This window comes from Geotrypetes seraphini, chromosome 1, assembly GCF_902459505.1.
Source record: "Geotrypetes seraphini chromosome 1, aGeoSer1.1, whole genome shotgun sequence".
Lineage (NCBI taxonomy): Eukaryota > Metazoa > Chordata > Amphibia > Gymnophiona > Dermophiidae > Geotrypetes > Geotrypetes seraphini.
The window spans coordinates 348,646,418-348,672,013 of record NC_047084.1 but is presented as its reverse complement, the minus strand read 5'-3'; the positions used below and the strand labels follow the sequence as shown (position 1 = coordinate 348,672,013).

Below are 25,596 nucleotides of genomic sequence, written 5' to 3'. Positions count from 1 at the left end.
AGGGTGTTCTATAAAAGCTCAAATTCTGCTTCTGCTTGCCACCCAAAGTTTTTTGTCCTTTACCACTTTTTTCCCTTGCCCATTCAATACGGGTTGGCCAAGGGATAAAGAGCTGTGATAGACCATGCTATCCATAAATAACTGTAGATGTCAGTATTACACAGTGGAATGTAAAAGCAGAGGAAAAAGGTTACACATTAAAGTATACTGCCACAGGCTGTGATCATCATAAAATTTCAAGCATGAGCAGACAAATGGCTATAGTCTTTAGAAATGCTGAAAAATAAGCATTTATTTTGCAGAATAATATAAAAAGACATTGGCTCTCTTCTATCAAACGGTGATAGCAGTTTTTAGTGTGGGGAGCTGCGCTGAGTTCCTATGAGCGTCGGGAGCAGCGCGAGACATTCAGCACGGCTCCCCGCGCTAAAAACTGCTATCACCGTTTGATAGGAGAGGGCTTTTGAGGAAAATATGCAAAAGTTAAGACTTGACTATCTTGGTCATGAAGCGTTGTCATTATTCTTTTTTGTAACTCCTTTTCAGTCTTCTCCTCCACAGATCTTAAGCAGGGTGGCTTCATAGTCTCCAGATGTATCAGACTACACATTGAGGGGGGGGGAAAGAAGGAACAAAATACACAGCATTACTTCACTTTATGCAGTAAACCTTAGAACTTTGCTCATACATTGAAAGTAATAGAAACATCAAAAACAGAGAAAAATACAAGGCAGATAAAGACCATATGGTCTATCTAGTCTGTCTAACCATGCCATATACCATCCCCTCCTCTCCCTTATAGAAACAGAGAAAAATGGAGGCAGGACAGAGAAAATGAACTTATAATAGGTGTCTGCAGTGGTGTACCTGGTAAATACCCGGGGCCGATCATTTTTAACACCTCCCTCCTCTATTTGAAAAACATGATTTTTAGTAATAATCCACAACTTGCACAACAAGAGTATACCCAGGTAAAGGCAGTATCTTACACACTTAAGAACATAAGAAGTTGCCTCCGCTGAGTCAGACCAGAGGTCCATCCTGCCCAGCGGTCCGCTCCCGCGGCGGCCCATCAGGCCAAATTGCCTGAACAGTGTCCATGACTAATTTTATAACTGCCTCTGATCCTCTAATTCTATCCCTATTACCTACCTCTACTCTTATCTGTACCCCTCAATCCCTTTGTCCTCCAGGTACCTGTCCAGACCCTCTTTGAAGCCCTGTAGTGTGCTTCTGCTTATCACATCCTCCGGTAGCGCGTTCCATGTGTCCACCACCCTCTGAGTGAAAAAGAACTTCCTGGCGTTTGTTCTAAACCTTTCCCCTTTCATTTTCTCCGAGTGCCCCCTTGTGATTGTGGTTCCCCGTAATTTGAAAAATCTGTCCATGTCCACTCTTTCTATGCCCTTCATGATCTTGAAGGTTTCTATCATGTCTCCTCTAAGTCTCCGCTTTTCCAGGGAGAAAACCCCCAACTTCTTCAGTCTGTCAGTATATGAGAGGTCTTCCATACCTTTTATTAGCTTAGTTGCTCTTCTCTGGACTCTCTCAAGTACCGCCATGTCCTTCTTGAGGTACGGCGACCAGTACTGGACACAGTACTCCAGGTGCGGGCTCACCATTGCACGATACAGTGGCAGGATTATTTCCATCGTCCTGGTTGTGATACCCTTCTTAATGATGCCCAACATTCTGTTCGCCTTCCTTGAGGCTGTGGCGCACTGTGCTGACGCTTTCAATGATGTGTCTACCATCACTCCCAGGTCTCTTTCAAGGTTACTCACCCCTAGCGGTGATCCCCCCATTTTGTAAGTGAACATCGGGTTCTTTTTCCCTACTTGCATGACCTTGCATTTTCCTATGTTGAAGCTCATTTGCCACTTTTCAGCCCACTCTTCCAGCGTTGTCAGATCTTTTTGGAGGTCTTCGCAGTCCTCCATGGTTTTGACCCTGCTGTATAGTTTAGTGTCATCCGCAAATTTAATAACCTCACATTTTGTTCCTGCCTCCAGGTCGTTGATAAATATATTGAACAGGAGCGGTCCCAGCACCGACCCCTGCGGAACTCCGCTCGTGACCCATTGCCAGTCTGAGTAATGGCCTTTTATTCCATCCCTCTGTTTCCTGTCCGCCAGCCAGTTTTTGATCCATCGGTGGACCTCCCCTTACACCCCGTGGTTCCATAGCTTCCTTAGCAGTCTTTCATGTGGTACCTTGTCGAAGGCTTTTTTGAAGTCAAGGTAAATGATGTCTATAGATTCCCCTTTATCCACCTGGCTGCTTACCCCCTCAAAGAAGTATAATAAGTTAGTGAGGCATGACCTACCCTTCCAGAAACCATGCTGGCTCGGCTTTAGTTGCCCAGTGTTTTCGATGTGTTCCCAGATGCAGTCTTTAATCAGCGCTTCCATCATCTTTCCCGGGACCGAGGTCAAGCTCACCGGCCTGTAGTTTCCTGGGTCTCCCCTTGAGCCTTTCTTGAAGATCGGCGTGACATTTGCTATTTTCCAGTCTTCCAGAATCTCTCCAATTTTTAAGGATAGGTTGCATATTTGTCGAAGTGGCTCAGCTATTTCGTTCCTTAGTTCCTTGAGTACCCTTGGGTGAATGCCGTCTGGACCTGGCGATTTGTCGCTCTTTAGCCTGTCTATCTGTCTAAGGACATCCACTTTGCTCACCTCCAGTTGGACCAGATTTTCATCCTGATCTCCTTTTACGATCTCCTCGGGTTCTGGAATGTTGGTTGTGTCCTCTCTCGTGAAGACTGACGTGAAGCACTAAACATCAATATACAGTGAGTCCTCCGAATCCGCGGTTTCAGTATCAATGGATTCGGTAATTTGCGATTTTTTTTATTTTTATTTTAAATAAAGCTGCATTCCGGACCTACCCCGCCTCCCTCTCGCCTCCCTCACGGCATCTCAGACCTTACCTGGTGGTCTAACAGACTTTCGGGGCAAGAGTGATCTTCCTACTCTGGCTGCGAGGAGTTCCCGTCGTAGTCTCGAGAGACTATGGGGACTCACAGCAGCCATTTGCTATGAGTGATCTGCATGGGGCAGGAGCGTAGGAAGATCGCTCCTGCCCCTAAAGCCCGCTAGACCACCAGGTAAGGTCTGGAATGCTGGGAAGGAGGCGGGAGAGAGACGGGGGTGGGTCAGAGCCAGCCCATAAGTTATTCGCGAATATTCAATATTCTAACCCCTGCGAATACGGAGGGGGAAGTGTACCCATTGTAAAACTAAACAAGCCATATTAGTATAGACTGATCCTGCATAGTCAATGCTAACAGAAAACCATGTCTTTTATAACATACAGAACCCAGAAACACCTTCACCTAGTATGGAATCAGTAATCACAAACTAAAAATAGAAATATGTAGACAAAAGTTAAACTGAAACACCAAGAAGCCAGACTGCATACAATGCAACACCATAGAAACAGTGATACATGTCCCCTAATATTGTGCAAAATAGAAGATATTCATTTGAAAAAAACTGAGAAATAACAATCATCAATTTACAAATGAACAAATAACAATATAACAAAAAAATGTAAAATAAGATAATACCATTTTATTGGACTAATACATTTTCAATTAGTTTCCAGAGGCCAAAACCTCCTTCCTCAGTTCAGTAAAGTATATAACTGTTATGGTATCCTGACCTGACCTGAGGAAAGTTTTGGCGTCTGAAAGTTACAGTAGTTAAAAATGTATTAAAATTAGTCCAATAAAAGGATCACCTTATTTCCATTTTCAATTTATAAACATTTATCAACACAGTTACAATTTTACTTTATACTAAAGCAAAAAAACAAATAAATGAAAGAAAGAAACTGACAATTAAAAAAATATATATATACCTTTTTGTCTCTGGTTTCTGCTTTCCTCATCTTATCACTGTCTTCCTTCAATCCACTGTCTGCCCTCTCCCTGTCCTTTTCATATGGCATCTGCCCTCTTTCTATGCCCCTTCCAGAACCTGTCTGCCTCCCCCTTCCATCTCTCCCTCCCCCTATTTGTCTGGCATCCATCTTCTTCCTTTCCTTCTCCCCATGGTCTGGCACCTCTGTCTCCTTCCCTCTTTCTTCCCCTCTCACTCTCCTCTCCCCTTCCATCCAGTGTTTACTATCGCCGTTGCTACTTTGGGAAAGCAGCAGCTGCAGCAGAGAAGGGCGGGAGGTGCCGATGTGCTGGCTGCACCCTTTTAGTGCTTGCACCTGGGGCAGACCACCCCTCTGCTCCCCCCTCCTTTGTTACAGCACTGGGACTCTGAATTGGTGATATAGCTAGGCCATCACATTCACTAACTAGTGATTATACACCTGCAGCTATCTATGGTAATTAATTTCTTCCTTTCTTACATTTCACAGTGACATCCTCCAGTATTCCAAATGTAGAATGCTAATAGGTTAAGTTGTGGAAAATACTGACTGCTAAGCTTCAGCATGGCTTAAAGCAATATTGCCTGGGAAGGAGCCTGCTCCAGAATGACCAATATTTTTTCATTCTTTGCTGAATTATGTTGCCAGAAAATTGGACATTCCAGTATAAGAATGTCATCCAATTGTATTTAGAACTGTGAATCTTAGCCGATATATTTTGGCAGTTATGAATCAGTTTAAAAAGAGAATTTCATTTTTAGGCAGTGCAGCTTAAAAATAAAAATGACCTTTTATGAAAAGGGAAGATAAGGTGATAACACATTTTCACCTGTTTTTTAAATGTTCCCTTCTGTAGAAGAAGGATTTCACACTCTTTGAATCCTTAGTATTTCTGCCCTGTATGCTGGTTTTTGTTGGAGGCTCCCGACACCTATAACATTTAAGACTTCACTAAAAGTATGGAGTCTCCAGGAGAAACATCAGATCTCAAAAAACAAAACAAAACAAAATCCTCTCTCCCTCCCACTCAGGTTAAAACAAACAAACAAAATAATGGCAGTACCATCAAGAGTCTTGGGAGGATATAAGATATTCACTAATTAATCTCATGAGTCAATGTTTGTGCCTAGAGCAACAACAACTATCGCCATAATACAATGTATGCCAGGAAGTGGTTTGCTTTCAGAATTATTTATAGGGAAGCGTGACAGGCTCTTATATTTTTGGTTATTCAGTGTTGGAAGGGAAACCTCTGTGAGCATTCATAGTGCTTTTACACAAGCTGGTCAAAGAATCATGTGGTACAAAGAAACATGAAACAATATCAGAAGTAAATCATCCTTAGGCGGCTGTGAGCTATGCACCACAGGAAAATGGGGGTGTGATAAGATGATAATGCTTGGCTTAAAAGTTCATACTTTGATGGAAGAATGTAAGGAACTTCCAGTGAGCTTCTTATACTGAGTTCGAATATCCAGAAGATCTATTTCTGACCTAGAGACCATTATCCTCGTGAGGGTAAACTCATCTGTACCAGGACCCTGTAAAACAATTTAAAAAACAATAATGGCATAAATGAGATGGCTGTATTCTTATCGGAATTTGAGCATTGTGCACATGACATCAAAGTGTGTGTTCCCTTTTTTCTGTTTCATTATTTTCATAGGGTTGGATGCTTCTGTCATATCAGAAAGGTTCAAACCAAAGAGTAGCCAAGGCTATAGAGATAGACCAACTGCTCTTAAGAATGAACACTACCTCAATATGAACATGGAACAAAGATTCCTTGCAGTTCTACGAACCCACCTTCATTGATTTGTGCAGTCTTTCCGCAAGAAAAGCAGGGGTGTTATTCATACACTTCACTGAAGAGAAATAAAGTTCAAGTTAGATATTGAAGTAATAAAAAAATTACACGTGGATTCTTGAGTTATACACTGCAACAAAGCTCAGTTTTCCAACTGGTTTCATTGTTTCAGGAGAGAGTGACCCAGCCCTGGTTTTACTCCACTGCACTTACAAACTTGTACTTCTGGTTTCCCAATTGATTCATCTATGAGAAATACTGTTGAACTACAAGTAAATAACGGGGTGATACCAAGACCAGATCGACCTACTGAATAATGGAGCCAGCCAGGACATGTCTATTAATACCACACACCCTCTTTTCATGACAAAGCTTTACTAATGAAGCCAGTATTTGCCTGTTTATGAAAGAAGGTAAAGCAGAGTTAAGAGAGCACTACTGTTTGTGTCTTTCTCCTTCCCCACATCAGTAACTTATGTTTGGTGTTGAATCCATATCAAATTTTCAGGCTATTGCAGGATATCCAAGAATATACAGTCAGGGATATTGCTTTTGGGACTACATATATACGGTATATGCAGAAGTAGATATATAACCCCCCTCCCCCCACACTTTTAAGTATGTGAACAGCCAGCTGTCCTGTTTACAGAACATGCCAAAACTGATGTACTGCAGACTCATATTGCAGGGCAACTGCCCATATGCACCAGTCCACTTTGCCAGAAAGTGGTTGTGCATGGTACTTCTGGATGATAGCCCCTAAGGGGTAAAAATAGGCAACCGGCAGTGTCGAGTGTTTTACTGACTTCTTTCAGCATTATTCCTAGATATTCAATACCAGGCTTCCGCCACTGAATGCCCATTTTTTTTTTGTGGAGTCAGCTAACACATAGCTGGTTAACTCGATATTCAGTACTTAACCGGATATAGGTTACTGCATAAAGATAGGACTTTGTTTTATGTCGACCCAATTATGTGGTAATCTGGCTGGTCCAGTGCTGAATATCGGCAATAATCCAGCAAGTGCTGACTTCGCCCCCTGGAGCAAACCAAAATAGCCTATTTTTACTTAGGCACTAACTGCAAATTTTCAGGGGTAATAACCAGTTAAGTGCCACTAAAAATTAGTGGATAGCCCTGAAAAAGCTATTTAACCAGTCAGTGGCCATTTCCAGCTGGTTAAATCATTTTGAATATTGACAAGTAGACAATTTCTTCAGTCCTTTGACAGGTGTTACATTGCTGCTACTACTACTATTGCAAACTGCTTTGGTGATTTTGTCAAAAGGTGGAATAGCAAGGAAGTTTTTTTTTTGGGGGGGGGGGAAGCAAACAGAACAATATAATTTTTAAAAAATCATGTTACCACAAATGACATCATATATACAACATGTGGGTAACGTGACACCGCTTCCTGGGACTCAGGGAACTGGCCTCAAAGAATTACAAAATTATGCATATTGAGAAGGTCACGAGGCCAACATCTGAAGCTCCTGCTCTCATGATGTTGTCAGCAAGAATCCTGTGAGCATTGACTGTGCTTAATAGTGAGTAATTAAAAACTATGTAGAGGATTGTGATCTGGACTGCTAAAACATGGAAGGATGAATTTTGAAACTTTACATATGAGTCAGACCAAGAGTCTATCTACCGGTAATCCAGTATCCTGTTTACAGTAGTAGATAGTTCAAATCATAAGTACCTGGCAGAGATGAAAAAGTGAGCAATATTACATGCTAATAACTTTGTTATGACCCACAACTTATCAGTACATCTTCCTGGGTGTGTGCACTACAGAATCTTTCTTGGATGTCTAAAATGTTACTTGAAGCAGAAAGGTCATTATTCAACCGTACTTGAGTTGCCATCAGTAAATTTGGAATTCAAATCGTTATACAGCCAAAATGATCTGCTGGAAAAGGTGTGTGTGTGTGTGGAGGGGGATATTCTCAGATAGTGCCACTTAGGATCCTAAGATGATTAGCGTGGTAACTCAACTGAAACCCTTTAAATCCCTATGGACTTTGGTACGGTTGCCGCATGGCCCTCGCTAATGCTGCTTAGTAAAATAGGGCCTTAATGTATAGCTTAGACATCAAAGCGGTGATATTCAGCCACTAACCATAAGTTAAACGGCCAATTGGGATAGACAAATAGCTGGGTATAACTTGAAAAGTCTCATTTACATATTTCAAATTATATGATTATACAGTACTCAGCAGCACCACCTAATTGGACAGCGATATTAAATACAGGTATAACTTGAAAATCTCTGCATTAGACATTTGAAATCATACATTCACCTCACAGCTGAATACTGACTTCAGAAGATACTTTATTTTAATGCCACACTAAACAAAGCCCCAAAATGAAGTCAGCAAGGGGAGGGGGGGAGGAAAGTAGCTCTTCTACTACATATAAAGTTCTACTACATACATACATGCTATATATGTCCATAGGGATTTAAAGGGTTTCAGTCTGGTTACCTTAGGATATATAGGATAAAGGCTATATAGGATAACTGCTATATATGTCATGATCTTACACTATAGTTTATATGGTAAGTAGAGTGCTCCAAAAAAATAGTTTTGATTTTTAAAAAAATGTAATAAGAATTTAAGGGCTCCTTTTACAAAGGTGCGTTAGGGCCTTAACATGCGGAATAGCGCGTGCTAAAATGCCGTGCACGCTAGCTGCTACCACCTCCTCTTGATCAGGCAGTAGTTCTTGTAAAAGGAGCCCTGAGTCCATAAATTTAGGATGATAACTCCATGGAGAGGCTAATTCCAATTCCTAAGGAGTCTATCACATAGAGCTGTCACTCAAAGTTAGAACACAAAATTAAAGTACCATGGTTTTAAGTTTGTTTTCATTATCTGTGGTGTGGAGGCTACTTTGCTTGGAGAAAAAAAAATATGTTTTAAAATTATTTATTATATTCTGGCTTGTTTACTGTGGGTTTAGCAGAGAGATGCAGACTGTAAGCTCTGACAATCTCCAGTGGCCCTCACTGGTTCACATTCACACCAGCAAATTTGAGTTCGGGTTTGACCGAAACTGAAAAAAGCAATTTCGGTTGGTCTCTAACCTATATTAGTCTTCATCAGAACATGTCATGAATGCAGAGACACTAGCAAATGCTATATCTTCTATGTAGCCTCCATCTTCAGATAAAGAGTTACTTATCCTGAGTGTCAGAAGGAGTGCAATAGCACCCCATCTTCTATGCCCTCTGACATCAAGTTTCACGTTTATTAAAAAATTTTTATACCGCTTAATCAAATTTCTAGGTGGTATACAGAAATAAAAAGTATCTTATAAAACAAGTTAGTAGTGCTGCCCGATTCACGATTCGAATTAGTTCACTGATTCACTTCAGGTGAATCGATTCGAATTGGTTCAAAACAAAAAAAAAAATAATCGACTTCCCGATTCACCTGACCCTCCTCCCTCACCCCCTAGAGGGCGAGGGGGCAGGGTCAGTCGGGAAGTGCTGCTGTCGGCTTCCCCCACTCCTCCCAGCGTCCGGCTTCCACCCCCCTGGCCTTCCGCTTCCCCCCCTGGCTTCCCCGCATTGTTTACCTTCCAGGAACAGCCTGCAAACAAGATCGCAGTGCTAGCGATCTTAGTACCGCTTCAGAGCTGTTTCCTCCATTGCGGTCCCGCCCCCTCCTCTGACATCAGAGGAGGAGTGGGACCGTGACGGAGGAAACAGCTCCAAAGTGGTACTAAGATTGCTAGTACTGCGATCTTGTTTGCAGGCTGTTCCTGGAAGGTAAACAGTGCGGGGAGGCCAGAGGTGATGCCGGACCTCAGTGGGAGGTCAGGGGGAACATGCAGGCCTTCCGGGGGGGGGGGGATGAGCAGTCCTTCGGGGTGGGACAGGCAGGCAGGCCTTTAGGGGGGACAGATAGGCAGGCCTTCAAAGGGGGGGGCAGATCTTCAAGGGGGGACACAGGCCTTTAGGGGGGACAGGCAGGCCTTCAGGGGGGACAGGCAGGCCTCCAGGGGTGGGATAGGCCATCAAGGGGGGGAGGCAGGCCTTCAAAGGGGGGACAGGTCTTCAAGGGGGACAGACCTTCAGGGGATGGGGGCCCTGGTATAGAAGTACACGGAGGGAGGGAAGGGGGGATTCAAAGAGATGTGCATATGCCAGACTTTGGGGAGGAAGAATTGGGTCTGAAAATAGAGGAGAGGGAGAGAGATGACGGACAATGTGATTTAGGAAGGGAAGGAACAGAAAGGGAGAGAAGTTGGACACAAGGGATGGTGTGGAGGGGGGGATAGAGATACTGGATATGAGGGTAGTTGGGAAAAGAAAGGGAGAGATGATGGACCTTTGGGTGGTGGGGAAGGAAGGAGAGATGCTGGATGAAAGGGTAGTTAAGAAAGGGTGGATCTGTGGAGGGAGATGAAAAAAAGGAAAGATGCCAGACCTCCTGGGGAGGGAAAAGAAAAGGAATGGGAGGACAGAGATGGAAGATGGATGGTTAGCAGGGAGAAAGTTATCAGAAGACAACCAGAGCCTAAGACCAACAAAATTTGAATAATGACCAGACAACAAAAGGTAGAAAAACTAATTTTATTTTCTGTTTTGTGATTACAATATGTCAGATTTAAAATGTGTATCCTGCCAGAGCTGGTGTTAGACCGCAAACGTGAGCTAGGATTTAACAGAGAGAGGAAAAGTCTTTTTTGTTTGTTTATTTTGTTTACACCACAGCGCCAGTGTGGTTAGGAGAAGGCAAAGTGGGTGAAGAGGCTGTAAAATAAACCCACCAGGATGTTTGAAAAAAAACAACCAAACAAACACCCAATTGGGCAGGAAAATCAAATCGAATCGAAAAACCAATTCAATAGGCTGAATCGAATCAAAAATTGTTTTCCTGAATCGGGCAGCACTACAAGTTAGAGTTAAAATACTAAACAGAACCAGGTTAGGTTAGTAGACACGTACCAAAACATATATACTAACTACACACAGTTAGGAAAGAAGGGCAGAACTACAATCTTTGAGGAAAAAGCATACTTAAGGGAAAAACAATAGGTGAGGGTAAAAGCTATAAAATTTGTTTTAGTCCTTAAAAGGACAGTTGTTATCCAAAAGCATCTTGGACATCAGCAGTCGTCATGGAGAAACTTGAAAGGAAAACTGATGAAAGGCTCTGTAATGCTCTAGGACAGGCAGCATGCTTGATTCCTAATCTACAGTATCTTACCTATAGCCAACAATAACTCCTTCAGATGTCCTGACATTTCACCAGCTATGCTGTCTTCAATTCTCTTTTTGCTGAGGCTCTTGTATATCTCAAAAGCTTTAAAAAAACAGTTGTACAAATTATTTGATACATTTTTCAAGTGGCACCAGGGACAATAAACAGGAATTAAAAAGTGCCAGTACTCTAACAGGCAATGAGAACTACCACTTAGGTCTGAAAATAAGTTGTTGTGTGATATAACATTTGCACAGATTGCTGTCTGACTATGCTTGACAGATCCTATGCAAAGCATGGGAAAAACAATTTTCAAAGCCATTTACAAGATTTAAGGAGAAATTAGGTTCTTACCTGCTAATTTATTTTCTTTTAGCTTCTCCAGACAACACCCTTTCTATTGTCGTGTTCTTGCATGCATATTTTCATTTTTCAATTGGTTTCTAGTATTTTTCTAGGGCTGGGGAGATTAAGAACAGTGGCTGTGGCTTGGCTGGTTAGCTGTGGGGACCTTTGCTATTTGCATTTGTTCCTTTGTATTTTCCAACAGCATTTCTGTTTTTATTTGTTGATACTCCTGTTCAGAATCTTGTTTGTTTTTTCTGTATTTAGTTCTTACTTCTGATTGGCTATTTGGCAGACTGAGGTCATTAGGGAGGGGAATCACATGATACGTACAGTTCCAAAGTTTTGTCTCAGTCTCCACCTGCTTGTAAGATCCTATACCGGTCTGGAGAGTGCTAAAGAAAAGTGCTTTACCCCTTCAATTGGCTATCTGAACACTGCTTTCCTTTATACAAGTAAAAATTGAAATTATATTATGTTAATGGTTATGATTAATAAATTGAGCTGCGGCTAATTACCAACAACTGTAGTCAGTGTGTTTTTGGGGGAATGTTTGGGGAGTATGGGGGGAGTCAAGGTGCTGGGTTCTAGGGTGACATCGGGACTTGTCCAGATCCCGCTGTTAAGAGTAGCCCGAGACCCCGGTGTCGATGGGCGTATGATAACACGGGGCTGGCAGGCCTGCGTGTCGCCCATCAGCTGGGGCGGTCGGGGGGCGGTGAGTGTAGGTGCGGCGGGATTGGTGGATTAGGGCAGGCGAGTTTTAAATCAATTGGCGGAGGTAGGAGCACGCGGCGGGGGGGGAATGGCGAGTTTATAAAAGGGGGAGACAGTGGAGGACTCAACCGTTGTGGATCCTCCTGAGCTGGTTTTCCCTCCCACCCACCCCATGTTTTTTCTGGTAGTTGGGAGTAGCTCGGGGGCGGATCTCCCGAGCTACTGGGGTCATTGGGGCTCATCAGGTGATGAGCGGTGGGCCGGCGGGGTGCCGTGCCTGGTGGGTCAGGTGACCCGGATAATGGGGCATGAGGGACATGCCACCCCTCTGACCCTTGCTGTGGTGGCAGGGTCGAGGGCACTGAATTTTATGGGTAGCTCGGGAGGAGCTCTGTGAGTTTATGTTAATTAATGTTATAATTGAAATTATATTATGTTAATGGTTATGATTAATAAATTGAGCTGCAGCTAATTACCAACAACTGTAGTCAGTGTGTTTTTGGGGGAATGTTTGGGGAGTATGGGGGGAGTCAAGGTGCTGGGTTCTAGGGTGACATCGGGACTTGTCCAGATCCAGCTGTTAATCTGTATGGGTGTATTATACCAACGCAAGTTTCAGAGTGAATCTTTATAAAGAATTTAAAAAAAAAAAAGTTTTATTAAAGTTTTACAAAACCAGAACATAATGAACAAAACTTATGGTGCATACCAGTGATTATGATTGCACAAAGTCCAATATGGAAAATAGCACCACAATACATGCAATACATTACCAAAAAGAAGAAAATATTAAATAATGATCAAATGAAATGAATTGAAAAACATAGTACTGTATAGTATAAGTAGTAAGAATAAAGGACATTATCTGGATGTCGTACAGTAGAGGAAGGACTCAATGCAAAAAACTGTAATCAGTACAGGGATGAAACAGCGATGTAAGTAAATAATTATTGACTTTGAAAATAATTCTCAATCAACCCATTTTTAAGAACCAAGAAATCGCATATTTCATGAGTTAAAAATATTCACAGATTTTATCCTAATGAAGAGTTTTAAAAATTACCCCTGTATTATTAGTGATGAATACTATCAATGTGCCCTTTCCCCCCATTTAATAGATCCTTTCCTCCTTATCTCAGATGGCTTGCGTAGGAAATTCAGTTTCTCTCAGAAGAAAGAAGAGGGCGTTTCCTTGATTCTCTTCCATTCTTCCCCCAGGTTGAGTCTCTTCATTGACACATCTGTCCTGAACTATGCTCTCACTGGCAACTCTTCTGCCCTCTCATTCTTCTTACCCCTAATCAAAACACAGGTTATCCTCATAATTCATCCTCCATCATTATCATTTGCAGAGTAGAATCCAGCTGAAGACAAGACTAAAAGCCACTTTGATTTTGTTCCTTATAGCCAGTTTGACTTCTGTGGTATCCACAATGAAAATATGTGACGTATTAAATAATCTATGACAATGATAGATTCAAACTTACGAATCCACATAACCAGAATACTATAATGATCCTCAGATGCACCACTCCACGTTCAAACTTTATCACCACGTTAAGCTTGATGTGCAGAATCTTCCCTGGATCAGTTTTTATCAATCGTTTAATTTTTATCTTGATTTTTTTGTCATTTTTAAATATAGCAATATATAAAATATGCAAAGTATTTATTATTATTATTATATTATCTTGAATATGTGGTCAGCGAAGGGACTTCTTTTTCCGACATGTTTCGCGTCAAAAACGCTTTTTCAAGGCTGGGTCCCTAACATAATAACGCCATCAGATGTGACCACCAGTTTCTGCTCAGAAAAGATCTAATACCACTGGAAGTGTGTCTTAATACCATAAAGCACCTACAGAAGTGTGAATCACCTCAAAGGGAGGTGCTGGAATTGTAGGATTGGAAAACCCTGGCCTACATTTCCAGTGGCGTGATTCTCTAGCCATCATCGTTGTGTGATTGACACGCAATCGGTGGCCAGTTTTAAGGTGGCCGTCAACAACGGTGTCGATTAGAGAATCCGGACCAAAAGGCTCCTTTTACAAAGCCACAGTAGCGATGCTGCTGTGATCAAAGCACCGAAGCTCATAGGAATTGAATGGGCTGCAGGTATTTACCGTGGCAGCATTGCTACCGCAGCTTTGTAAAAGGAGCTCTAAAATGGTTCATCCTGTTTTCCCAGTAGAGCCATCTAATTTGGATAAATGCATATAAATTTCCTTGTGCAATCCAACACTAAATCCTCCCTACTCCATATCTGTAACAAGTCCTCTTAACCCTTTTCCTGCACGTGTCCTCTACAGCTTTTCCAAGTATGCCCCAAATCTGCAAATTTGATGGCCTCTAATATCTAAACTAGTAGGCTATTTCAAGATTTGCAATCTTTGACTTTGTGTCTTGAAAAAATATTAGTAAACCAATCCTGAAGCCTCCCCTTCCCTATCTTATTATAAAGTTTTACAGTTAGTGATGCTGTGGTAAAAAAACAGGGATACGGCCTTCCTATGCTCACTGAAATTTGGGATTAAGCCATGGCCCCTTCAAGCAGTTTATTCTAACCTTCTTGTATGCCCGGTACTATTGCACCATGTCAGTTTATGGCTGTAACCACTGCTCACGCATGTAACACCAGTTCCATCTAGGAAGCACAAAGCAGTCATAATATTGCTGCTCACAGTTTAACTGTTCCTCTGTGCAGGTTACCATATTGCTTCCTTAGCATCCTCTTGTCTCTAGGGATTTTTTTGTGTTTATTTCACATTGTTTTGAATTTTGTTATCACTTTTTGTCTGTGAGAGATAACTTTTCATTCTGCCTACTCCCTAAAAAATGTTTATTCTCTTGCAATTCTTCATGGGACCCACAAAAATGTAAACTTACCACTATTACTACTTTAGGCTCTAGAAATAATCCTTGAGGAACTCTACTAATCGCTTTTATCTGAACAGAAAAAAATTCTATTTACCGTTATTCTGTGCTTTCTATCACTCAACCAGTTTCTAATCCGGTTTACTACTTTAGGATCCACTTCCAGGTTGCTCACTTTACTCATAAGCCAGTATGCAAGTCTTTCTCGAAATTCAAGCACCCGGCACACCCTTTGATCTAATTCTCCACAAAAAAAATTATGAGATTTGATATCATCGGCCTCTGGTAAAGTCAGGCTGTCTTGGGTCATGCAAACCACGAAGTATAGATCAGTGATTCCCAACCCTGTCCCGGAGGAACACCAGGCCAATCGGGTTTTCAGGCTAGCCCTAATGAATATGCATGAGAGAGATTTGCATATGATGGAAGTGATAGGCATGCAAATTTGCTTCATGCATATTCATTAGGGCTAGCCTGAAAACCCAATTGGCCTGGTGTTCCTCCAGGACAGGGTTGGGAACCACTGGTATAGATAACTCACTACTCTTTCCTTCCATAAAGCATCTTTTAAATTTTCCCACAACTATCAGAAATTCTGAGCTCTTTAGATATGCTAAGATGTATCCCTATGGATTTGCCCACCTTCAGTTTTGTTAGTTCCACACAAATAACCTCTTCTGTAAATGCCATACATTTAGCCCATTCTTATATACATCCTTGTTAACAACTGACAGTATTTTTTCAAACTCTTCAAAAAGAAGCATTTGTTATTAGTTCTCCCTTTTATTTCATCTCTCTCCACACATTTAAATCTAACAATTTCACCTCTATCATCATCTGCTGTGCACTGGAGGGGTCTGAAGTCCTTAGAAGCTACAATGGCTTCTTCCCTTTCCTCTTTTCTATGGGATTTTATTTCAATATCTCTGGCAAAAAAAGATAGCACGTGTAGCAAACAAATGTGATATCTTCCCTGTTAACCAGGATAATATGGATTGAAATACGTATCACAAATAGCACAAAAACACACTGTAAAAATTGAACAAACATGCAGTACACTACTATTACACTTGTAGGGGTAGGAAAAAGGTTCAGAATTTTGGCTGCACCTTTATACCTTAAACAAGATTAACAAGACAAGCCAACAACATTCAATCATAGGCTATATTTAAAAAAAACCCTCTCCTCAAAAGCTTTTTTTTTTTTCCATCACATACAGTAAATGTATATACTATTCTACAATATTTCCACAATGTATCATCACAATATCTTTTATCAAGTCAACTGAAAAGCTACTGCTATAACTTTCCGAAATGGCTAGTGTTTCATGACACTCTAAACTTCTAAATTATAGAAGCATATTTGTACTCATACTCAATTTGTAGTCCTTCATATATGTACATAAGAACATAAGAATAGCCTTACTGGGTCAGACCAATGGTCCATCTAGCCCAGTGGTCTCAAACTCACGGCCCGGGAGCCACATGCGGCCCACCAGGTACTATTTTGAGGCCCTCGGTATGTTTATCATAATCACAAAAGTAAAATAAAACAGTTTCTTGATCAAATGTCTCTTTAGCTATAAATGACAATATGATTATTAAGACTTAACCAAAAGGAAAAATTTATAAACTATAAAGAGTTTTACCTCATGCAAAATTGTCATTTTTTTAAATAAGACTTTAACTAATTTTTCTGAGGCCTTCCGAGTACCTACAAATCCAAAATGTGGCCCTGGGAAGGGTTTGAGTTTGAGACCACTGATCTAGCCCATCCTCACGGTGACCAATCCAGGTCACTAGTACCTAGCAAAAACCCAAAGAGTAGCAACATTTTAGTCTTTCCTCATGAGAGGAGTTCCATCCCTTTAATCATCTTGTTCATTCTTTGAACCTTTTCTTGTGCCGCTATAACTTTCTTGAGATAAGACCAGAATTGAAGGCAATACTCCAGGTGAGGTTGCACCATTGAGCAATACAGAGGCATTATAATATCTTTAGTCTTTTTTTAATAATTCCTAGCATGTTATTTCATTTTTTGACCGCCGCCACCATACATTGGATGGAAGGTTTCATCGTATCATCTACAATGACACACAAATCTTTTTCATGGGCGCTAACCCCCCCAAGATGGACCCTAACATCTGGTAATTGTGATTTGGGTTATTCTTCTCAATGTGCATCAGTTTGCATTTGTCCACATTAAATTTCATTTGCCACTTGTACGCCCAGTCTTCCAATTTCCTACAATTGCCTGCAATTTTTCACAATCTGCATGCGTTTTAACAACTTTGAACAGTTTAGTGTCACATGCAAATTTAATCACCTCACTCGTAGTTCCAATTTCTGCATCATTTATAAATATGTTAAATAGCACCGGTCCCAGTACAGATTCCTGCGGCACTCTACTCTTTACTCTCCTCCACTGAGAAAAATGACCATCTATCCCTACCTTCTGTTTTATATTTGATAACCAATTCCTAATTCACAACTGAACTTTGCCACCTATCCCATGACTTTAATTTTCTCAGGAAACTCTCATGAGGAACACTGTCAAAAGCTTTCTGAAAATAAAGATACACTACATCAACCGGCTCACCTTTATCCACATGTTTATTCACACCTTCAAAGAAGTGAGGAAAGATCTCCTTCAGCTGAACCCATGCTGATTCTGTCTCATTAAATCATGTTTTTCTACATGTTCCACAATTTTATTTTTTATAATTGTTTCCACCATTTTGCCCGGCATTGAAGTCAGGCTTACCGTGCTGTAGTTTTTGTAAGCAAATATGAAGCCCTACAAATTGTTTAAGATATAAATGTGCAGCCAAAATTCTGAAATTTTTTTTTTTCCTATTCCTAAATGTGTAATAGTAACGGGTTGCATGTTTAATCAATTTTTACAGTGTAGTCTTTTTTGTGTTATTTGTGTAAATCATCCCATTGTCTTCTCATATATATCTATATATATATATAAAATCGGAGGTATGTATGTGTGTATGTATGTGTGTGTGTATATGCTGCGATCACGCAAAAACGGCTTGACCGATTTGAACGAAACTTGGTATGCAGATCCCTCACTACCTGGGATGATATGTTCTGGGGGTCTCGCGGCCCACCTGCACACGTGGGCGGAGCTACAAACAGAAATTCACATTTCACCCATTCATGTCAATGGAAAAAATGTAAAAAGCTGCCATTCTCACAGTAATTCAAAAACGACTTGACCTATTTGAACGTAACTTGGTATGCAGATCCCTCACTACCTGGGATGATATGTTCTGGGGGTCTCGCGGCCCACCTGCACACGTGGGCGGAGCTACAAACAGAAAATCAGATTTCACCCATTCATGTCAATGGAAAAAATGTAAAAAGCTGCCATTCTCACAGAAATTCAAAAACAGCTTGACCGATTTGAACGAAACTTGGTATGCAGATCCCTCACTACCTGGGGTGATATGTTCTGGGGGTCTCTCGGCCCACAACTCTATGTTGCTTGCTCAAGAGTGGGTTCACCCAAGAATTTATATGTTCTTGCTCCTGGAGGTGAAACTAAAAATGTTGTTTATAATCACGTTTTGCGTTAGTTGTATTGTATTCATTTTGTCAAATATTTCACATTATAATTTGAATATTGTACTTTTTATTAAGCTGTAAAAAAATAATTTCATTCACCTCTATAAAGTATCTTTATTTGAATCCATTTACAGTGTTATTGCTATAATTAAATACCCGTGCAACGCCGGGGCATCAGCTAGTACTGTATAAATGAGTGTCTGAATAAGTATCATACTTAATTTCAATTGAGGTACACTCCTTAAGCACAGAATTTGAATAAATGCATCTTCATCGGTTCCACATTTTTTCTCACCAGCGTCGTATAGGACCTAGAACACATGATAAGGAATATACATATTCAAGCATCAGGGTGATTACTATATATATTGACCCAATACCAGAAGCCAGTATCCAAATGGAGTTATTCTCTGCTATGTAATTCTTACAATTGAATCCTCTACCACACCATGTAAAGTACATGAATCACTGTTATGTAATTTCTCTAGATAATCGTTGTTACGCAATTCTCTCGGTAATGTCCAGATCTCTTATAATTTGTAATCCGCCTAGAACCGCAAGGCACAGGCGGAATAGAAATCACTAATGTAATGTAGTTATATATTCTACTGCTATCCATGGATTTTCAGCTGCTATACAGATAGCATGAGGCCAAAAATGCATCTAACTGGCTCAACATTATCTGCATAGTGCTGGGATCTACAAACTATACAAATACATTCCAAAGAAAAAGCTTGTGTGGCTTTCTGGAGAGAATTAAAAAGCAGAAGATAGTTTGTCTTAAGCAGAATTCTAGTTTGTCTTAAGAAGCTAATTGATGTTCTAACTAAGAATATTTTCTTTAGGCTAAGACAACTTCAAGCAATGAGGTCTTTTGTTGACCACAAACAATTTTAGGCTTGTAGCTCAATCTATTTTGCTCCTACAATTAAATTACTGTAGTTAGTTGTATTGTAATGCTATAATTCCGTTACAAAAAAGGCTGCAATTGATGCAAAATACCGCTGCTAGATAGATATTTAGAAAAAGGAAGTTCTATAGTGTAGCCCCACTTTCGGTGGAACTACATTGGCTGCCCATAAACAAACGCATCCAGTATAAATTAGATTGTCCAATTTTTAAATCTCTTTATGGCCAGAATTCAGAGGAAGTTACTAATTTGCTTGCTCTTCTTGCTTACAAATATAATTCTCCTTTTTAACAAGCTCCACATATAGGCTATCCATCTTTTAAAAAAATGGTTAAAGTCTTACTAAAATCATTCATTTTCTTAAGGTGCCAAAATTTTGAATATTTTACCTCAAGAACTGAGACAAACTTCATCTTACTTGTGTTCCAGAAAAGCTTTAAGAACATATCTGTTTGTGGAAGAGAACTACTTAAGACGTCTACAAAAGACTATGGGCTCCTTTTACGAAACCGCATTAGCGGCTTTATCGTACGCACATTTTTAGTGTGCGCTAACCCCAGCGCTAGCCAAAAAAACTACCGCCTGCTCAAGAGGAGGCGGTAGTGGCTAATGCGGCCGGCAAAGTAGCACGCGCTATTATGCACGTTAAACCGCTAACGTGGCTTCGTAAAAGGAACCCTATGTCCTTCAGCTGTTGAGTTTTCTTAGTTGTGATATGTAGCAAACCCTGTGTGGAATGCAATTAAAATACAGAAATAAAGAATAGCATAGCATGAGCTCTAGAACGTTCCCTATGCTGTGTCTCATCCTTTCTGACTCAATTTTCTGGCAAGGGTGGAACATGGCAGAGCACAGGGAAGGCTCTGAGAACTCGCATAACAAGAGTTTCTGTAATTGCTGCCACTGCCACAAGGCTAACAGGAAGTGGTAGTGATAAGTCATCACTGATGACCAGAGGTAATGAAGTTTGAGGGAGAGAAGCAAGAAGGACCATGGGGGGAAGGGAAGGGGAGAGAGAGAGAGAGAGAAGATGCTGGACGTCAGTGTGGGGAATGGGGAAGATGCTGGTCTGTTTCCCAAGATGATAAAGAGGATGGAATTCCTCTCATATGAGGAAAGACAAAAAAGGTTAGGGCTCTTCAGCTTAGAAAAGAGATGGCTGAGGGGAGATATGATTGAAGTCTACAAAATCCTGAGTAGAACGGGTACGAGTGGATCAATTTTTCACTCTGTCAAAAATTACATAGATTAGGGCAGTGTTTTTCAACCTTTTTTGGGTAAAGGCACACTTGTTTCATGAAAAAAATCACGAGGCACACCACCATTAGAAAATGTTAAAAAATTTAACTCTGTGCCTATATTGACTATATATAAAGTAATTCTCTTGAATAGGAATCAAATAAACACAAAGAAAGTATTTTATAATGCTGCCACCGCCAACAACACTGTTGGCGGCGGTGGCACTCAAGTGGCTAAAGAGCCGCAGTTTGCCGGCCTAGGGACAACACTGGAGGGTGGCCAGCTGTGCACCCCCTTGGGACGTAAACCCGGGGTGGGGCAGACCACCCCCCACCCTGGTATGCCACTATCTGTACCTCACTCCCTCCCTATGACCAAAAATTCTTTCTTCTATTCCCCGTGTACACAACCATCTCTTTCCCTCCCTTCCTCTCTCCAAAGTCCATGCCTTCTGTGTCCAAACACTCATTCCCTCCCCCACCTCAGCATCTCTTTCCCTCCCTTCCTCTCTCCCAAGTCCATTTCTTCTGTGTCCAAAAACGCATTCCCTCCCCCACCTCAGCATCTCTTTCCCTCCCTTCCTCTCTCCCAAGTCCATTTCTTCTGTGTCCAAAAACGCATTTCCTCCCCCACCTCAGCATCTCTTTCCCTCCCTTCCTCTCTCCCAAGTCCATGCCTTCTGTGTCCAAAAACCCATTCCCTCCCCCACCTCAGCATCTCTTTCCCTCCCTTCCTCTCTCCCAAGTTCATGCCTTGTGTCCAAAACGCACTCCCTCCCCCCTTTTGTGTTCCGTGTTTGCCTTCCAGCCCATCTTTGCAACTTTCTCAGCAAAACGAAGCTCAAGCCGCAAGGCTTGTCTTCTGCTTCCTGCCTGCCCTGCCGCGCACAAATAGCCGAACGGAAGTATTCTCCGACGTCAGCGCTGACGTCAGAGGGCAGGCTTTGCTTAAGCCCTCCCTCCGACGTCAGCGCTGACATCGGGGAACGCTTGCGATCGGCTATATGTTAGCTGCAGGGCAGGCAGGAACAGAAGACGAGCCTCGCGGCTCGAGATGTATTGAACTTCGCGGGTCCTCCGTCCAGCTCTCTCCTGTCCACGTGGGGCGGACCGCCCCTCTCCCTAGACTGGTGGTACTGCCCTGATGGCGGCCCTGACCGTACGGCACACCAGGCAACATCTCGCGGCACACTAGTGTGCCGCGGAACAGCGGTTGAAAAACACTGGATTAGGGGACACTCAATGAAGTTACAGGGAAATACTTTTAAAACCATTAGGAGGAAATTATTTTTTCATTCAGAGAATAGTTAAGCTCTGGAATATATTGCCAGAGGTTGTGGTAAGAGTAGCTGGTTTTAGGAAAGGTTTGGACAATTTCCTTGAGGAAAAGTCTATGGTCTGTTATTGAGAGAGACATGAGAGAAGCCACTGCTTACCCTGGATCGGTAGCATGGAATGTTGCTAATCTTTGGGGTTTTGCCAGGTACCAGTCACCTGGATTGGCCACTGTGAGGATAGGCTACTGGGCTAGAAAGACCATTGGTCTGACCCAGTAAGGCTATTCTTATGGTATGTTTGTCAGGAGTTACTAAACTGCAACCCATAGGACAAGAGATAGGGAGGATGATTTATGGGGGGCGAGAGGACAGGAGAGAATGAAGGAACCCTCTGCTCAGCAAATTCCCAGGCCCTTTCAATGATTTGAAATGTCCAATGTGACCTTCAGTGAAAAGGTCTGGGGACCCTAATGTAGTCAATGAGGGTGTAGTAAAAGCAGGCTGTGAAAATCATCCCAGATACTGTTGACAGTGACTGCATAGCAGCACTGAATACATTAACATATTGGCACTAACATGGTTGCTATCACCTTAATATTAGCCCTTAAGATTTTTTTTTTTTTTTTCTTGAAAAGGGAAAGGGATTGGGACTTGTATACTACTTTATTGTAGTTTTACAACCACACTCAAAGTGATTTACATATAGGTACTCCAAGCATTTTCCTTATCTGTCCTGGCAGGCTCACAGTCTATCTAATGTACCCGGAGCAGTGACTTGCCCAGGATGACAAGAAGTGTAGGGTTTGAACCCACAACCTCAGGATGCTGAGGCTATAGCTCTATCTAATGTACCCGGAGCAGTGACTTGCCCAGGATGACAAGAAGTGTAGGGTTTGAACCCACAACCTCAGGATGCTGAGGCTATAGCTCTATCTAATGTACCCGGAGCAGTGACTTGCCCAGGATGACAAGAAGTGTAGGGTTTGAACCCACAACCTCAGGATGCTGAGGCTATAGCTCTAACCACCACGCCACACTCTTCTAAGCAGTGACTATCAGTCAATCATTTCAAGAGCAACAGGCCCAATGTATAGACTGAATAGATGGGGATCAGCTGGATGTTGAAACATAATTATTTAGGACTACAGAGTTTATTTATACTGGCTTTTACAAATCTACGGTAGAGGTTTCTAATTTCTACCACCGGCCAGTGAAGTAAATGCTCTGACGTTCATAGAATTCCTATGAGCATCAGAGCATTTACCTCGCCAGTCTGCAGTAGAAACCTCTATGGTGGCTTTGCATAAGGAGCCCTTAATTTGTTGGTATTATTCCCACTCCTGAGATTCCCTCTCTTGGATCTCTTCATATGATATGGGCTACATTAATATGCATCTATGTTGCCTATTTATGAATATTAACTTGTGGCAAGGTAAACTAATATGCAATTCCTTATGTCCAGCACTGATGAGAATAAAACAGGGGAAACAAATACACAAAGCAAAGAGTGGAATTGTACTAATAAAGACTGGTGAACACAAAATATAGCGTAAATGTCCTTTTATTCATCCAATGATTCAAATGACTTTATTCATCCAATTAACTCAATGACTCGACACGTACATGTTTCGGCCTAAACAGGCCTGCTTCAGGAGTCTTGAGAATCTTCTAGACAATGACAAATGATGTTGCAGGTAATGTGTAGGTTCACAAATCAATGTTGCGGTATGGAGTTTACTGGAAAAGAACTTGGAGCCAAAAAAGTCCTACACATTACCCGCAACATCATTTGTCATTGTCTAGAAGATTCTCAAGACTCCTGAAGCAGGCCTGTTTAGGCCGAAACATGTACATGTCGAGTCACTGAGTTAATTGGATGAATAAAATCATTTGAATCATTGGATGAATAAAAGGACATTTATGCTATATTTTGTGTTCACCAGTCTTTATTAGTACAATTCCACTCTTTACTTTGTGCAACACTGAGATATATAAAAGAATTTAAACAAATTTCCCTAGGAAACTATAGAACTTTGCATGGGGTTTATCAGAAATAGATGGCATATGAGACTGTACTAGTGAAATCTTTTTTAACAGATTATTCAAATTTCACTTTGCATCTGTCAATTCAATGGTTATGTATTTATTCCTAGAAGGTCTAAATCTTGTATGAAGAATAAAGGACAGAAATCATCATCATTTTAAATCTTATTGTACATTTTGCAATAAAGTCTTTAAAAAAAAAGTATTACTTTTGAGATGCTGCATGCACAATAGGGGAAAAACTACTGCAATAATGACATTCTGACTTGGGAACTGGAATGCAATGGACAGTAGAAATCTGTTCAGGGTAATCTTATGACCTTGAAAGTAATCTCAAATGATGCATACTGTGCCACTGCAGAAATCATTTCCCACTTACATCTAAATGTACAAGCCTAGATGTGCATTGCAGGGCTGGCGTTAGGCGGTAGAAAGCAAGATAATTGCCCTGGGTCCCCATACTACAGGGGGCCCTCAAGCCTGCTTCAGTCTGAAGAAGGCTTAGGCTAAAGATCAGCTTAGGAGCCTCCGCCCCAATTTTTGCTCTAGGACCCTGAATGTCTAACACGAGCCATGCCTGCATGCTCTCTGGTGGCACAAAATGCAGTTATCTCCAGCAGTAAAGATGCACTTGATGTCATCAGGGTATGATGACAAGTGATATAGCAACCTTATTTGCCCTTGGGAACAATGAGCATCACAAATGCATTGCCACCAGCATTGGTAGGCTGAAAAGTGAGAGACCCATAGTCACTTCACTGCTGAATATAGAAGCCTAAATGATACCAGGCCATCAAGCTGGCCCTTTTTTAGGATGTTTATTTACAAGATTTCTGAACACCTTTCCTCTGATTCTCACACAGAAGACAAACCGGAATCTCTACTAGGAGGGTCAGTGTCAAGAGATCATTTTACACATCATGTGGAAGGAAAAAGAGAGAGGATCCTCAAGTACCAAGAAATGCAGTCAGAGACCAAGAAAATGTAGCAGAAAGATGGAAAAATTCTTCTTATCAAGGAGGGTGCCACAGGTCTGTTTAAAAGCAATTTCTAAGCACACCTTGGTAAATTGACTATACATATTGCATTTTATAAACTCTAGAAGGAAGCTCTTTTTGACATGACACAAGTATTGCAGTGAGAATTGGTGGAAGTATGAGAAACTGAGACATTCCACATACCCTAGTTTAGGAGTGAGGTTTGTTATTGTCATGAAACATGCAAAAGAGTTGTTGCCCCCAGAGGATTTGGCAGGCCAGAGTCTTGTCAGAATTTAGTAACACATTTTCTATCATATGAAAGCACTTGTCTTCCCTTGCTCATTTGTAAGCCAGTTGTATTTCAGCAATTCGCTGGAATTTGTTGCTGGAGAATGTGGTAAAATCAGTTAACTTAGCAGGGTTTAAAAAAGGTTTTGATATTTTCTTAAAAGGGAAGTCTATAGGTTATTATTGAAATGGTTTCGAGATATCCATTGCTTATTCCGAGGATAAGCAGCATAAAATCTGTTTTACTACTTGGGATGTAGCTAAGTTCTTGGGATCTGGTTTGGCCACTGTTGAAAGCAGGATACTGGGCTTGATGGATCTTCAGTCTGTCCCAGTATGGCAATTCTTATGTTATGTAACATGTTATTTTTACAACTAGAAGATAAACCCTTGTATCTGACTATGAGGCTGATCTTAAATCTGCCTTTGTAGTTAAACCCAGAT

The 25,596-nt window shown here is 41.3% G+C and overlaps 1 protein-coding gene across 6 annotated transcripts in view; it reads right to left on the bottom strand.

The window, feature by feature from the left end:
* Positions 1-261: 261 nt before the first annotated feature.
* The window catches only part of ANXA3 (annexin A3), a 100,177-nt gene continuing 74,842 nt past the window's right edge, over positions 262-25,596 (bottom strand). For all 6 annotated transcript variants that reach the window (XM_033963490.1, XM_033963480.1, XM_033963518.1 and 3 more), the window contains exons 9-13: positions 18,634-18,727; positions 10,912-11,007; positions 5,692-5,750; positions 5,304-5,426; positions 262-602 (exon numbers count right to left, since the gene is read on the bottom strand). In XM_033963490.1, the coding sequence (XP_033819381.1) occupies positions 543-602; positions 5,304-5,426; positions 5,692-5,750; positions 10,912-11,007; positions 18,634-18,727 (432 nt within the window). In that variant the 3' untranslated portion in view covers positions 262-542. The remainder of the gene's footprint in view (positions 603-5,303; positions 5,427-5,691; positions 5,751-10,911; positions 11,008-18,633; positions 18,728-25,596) is intronic.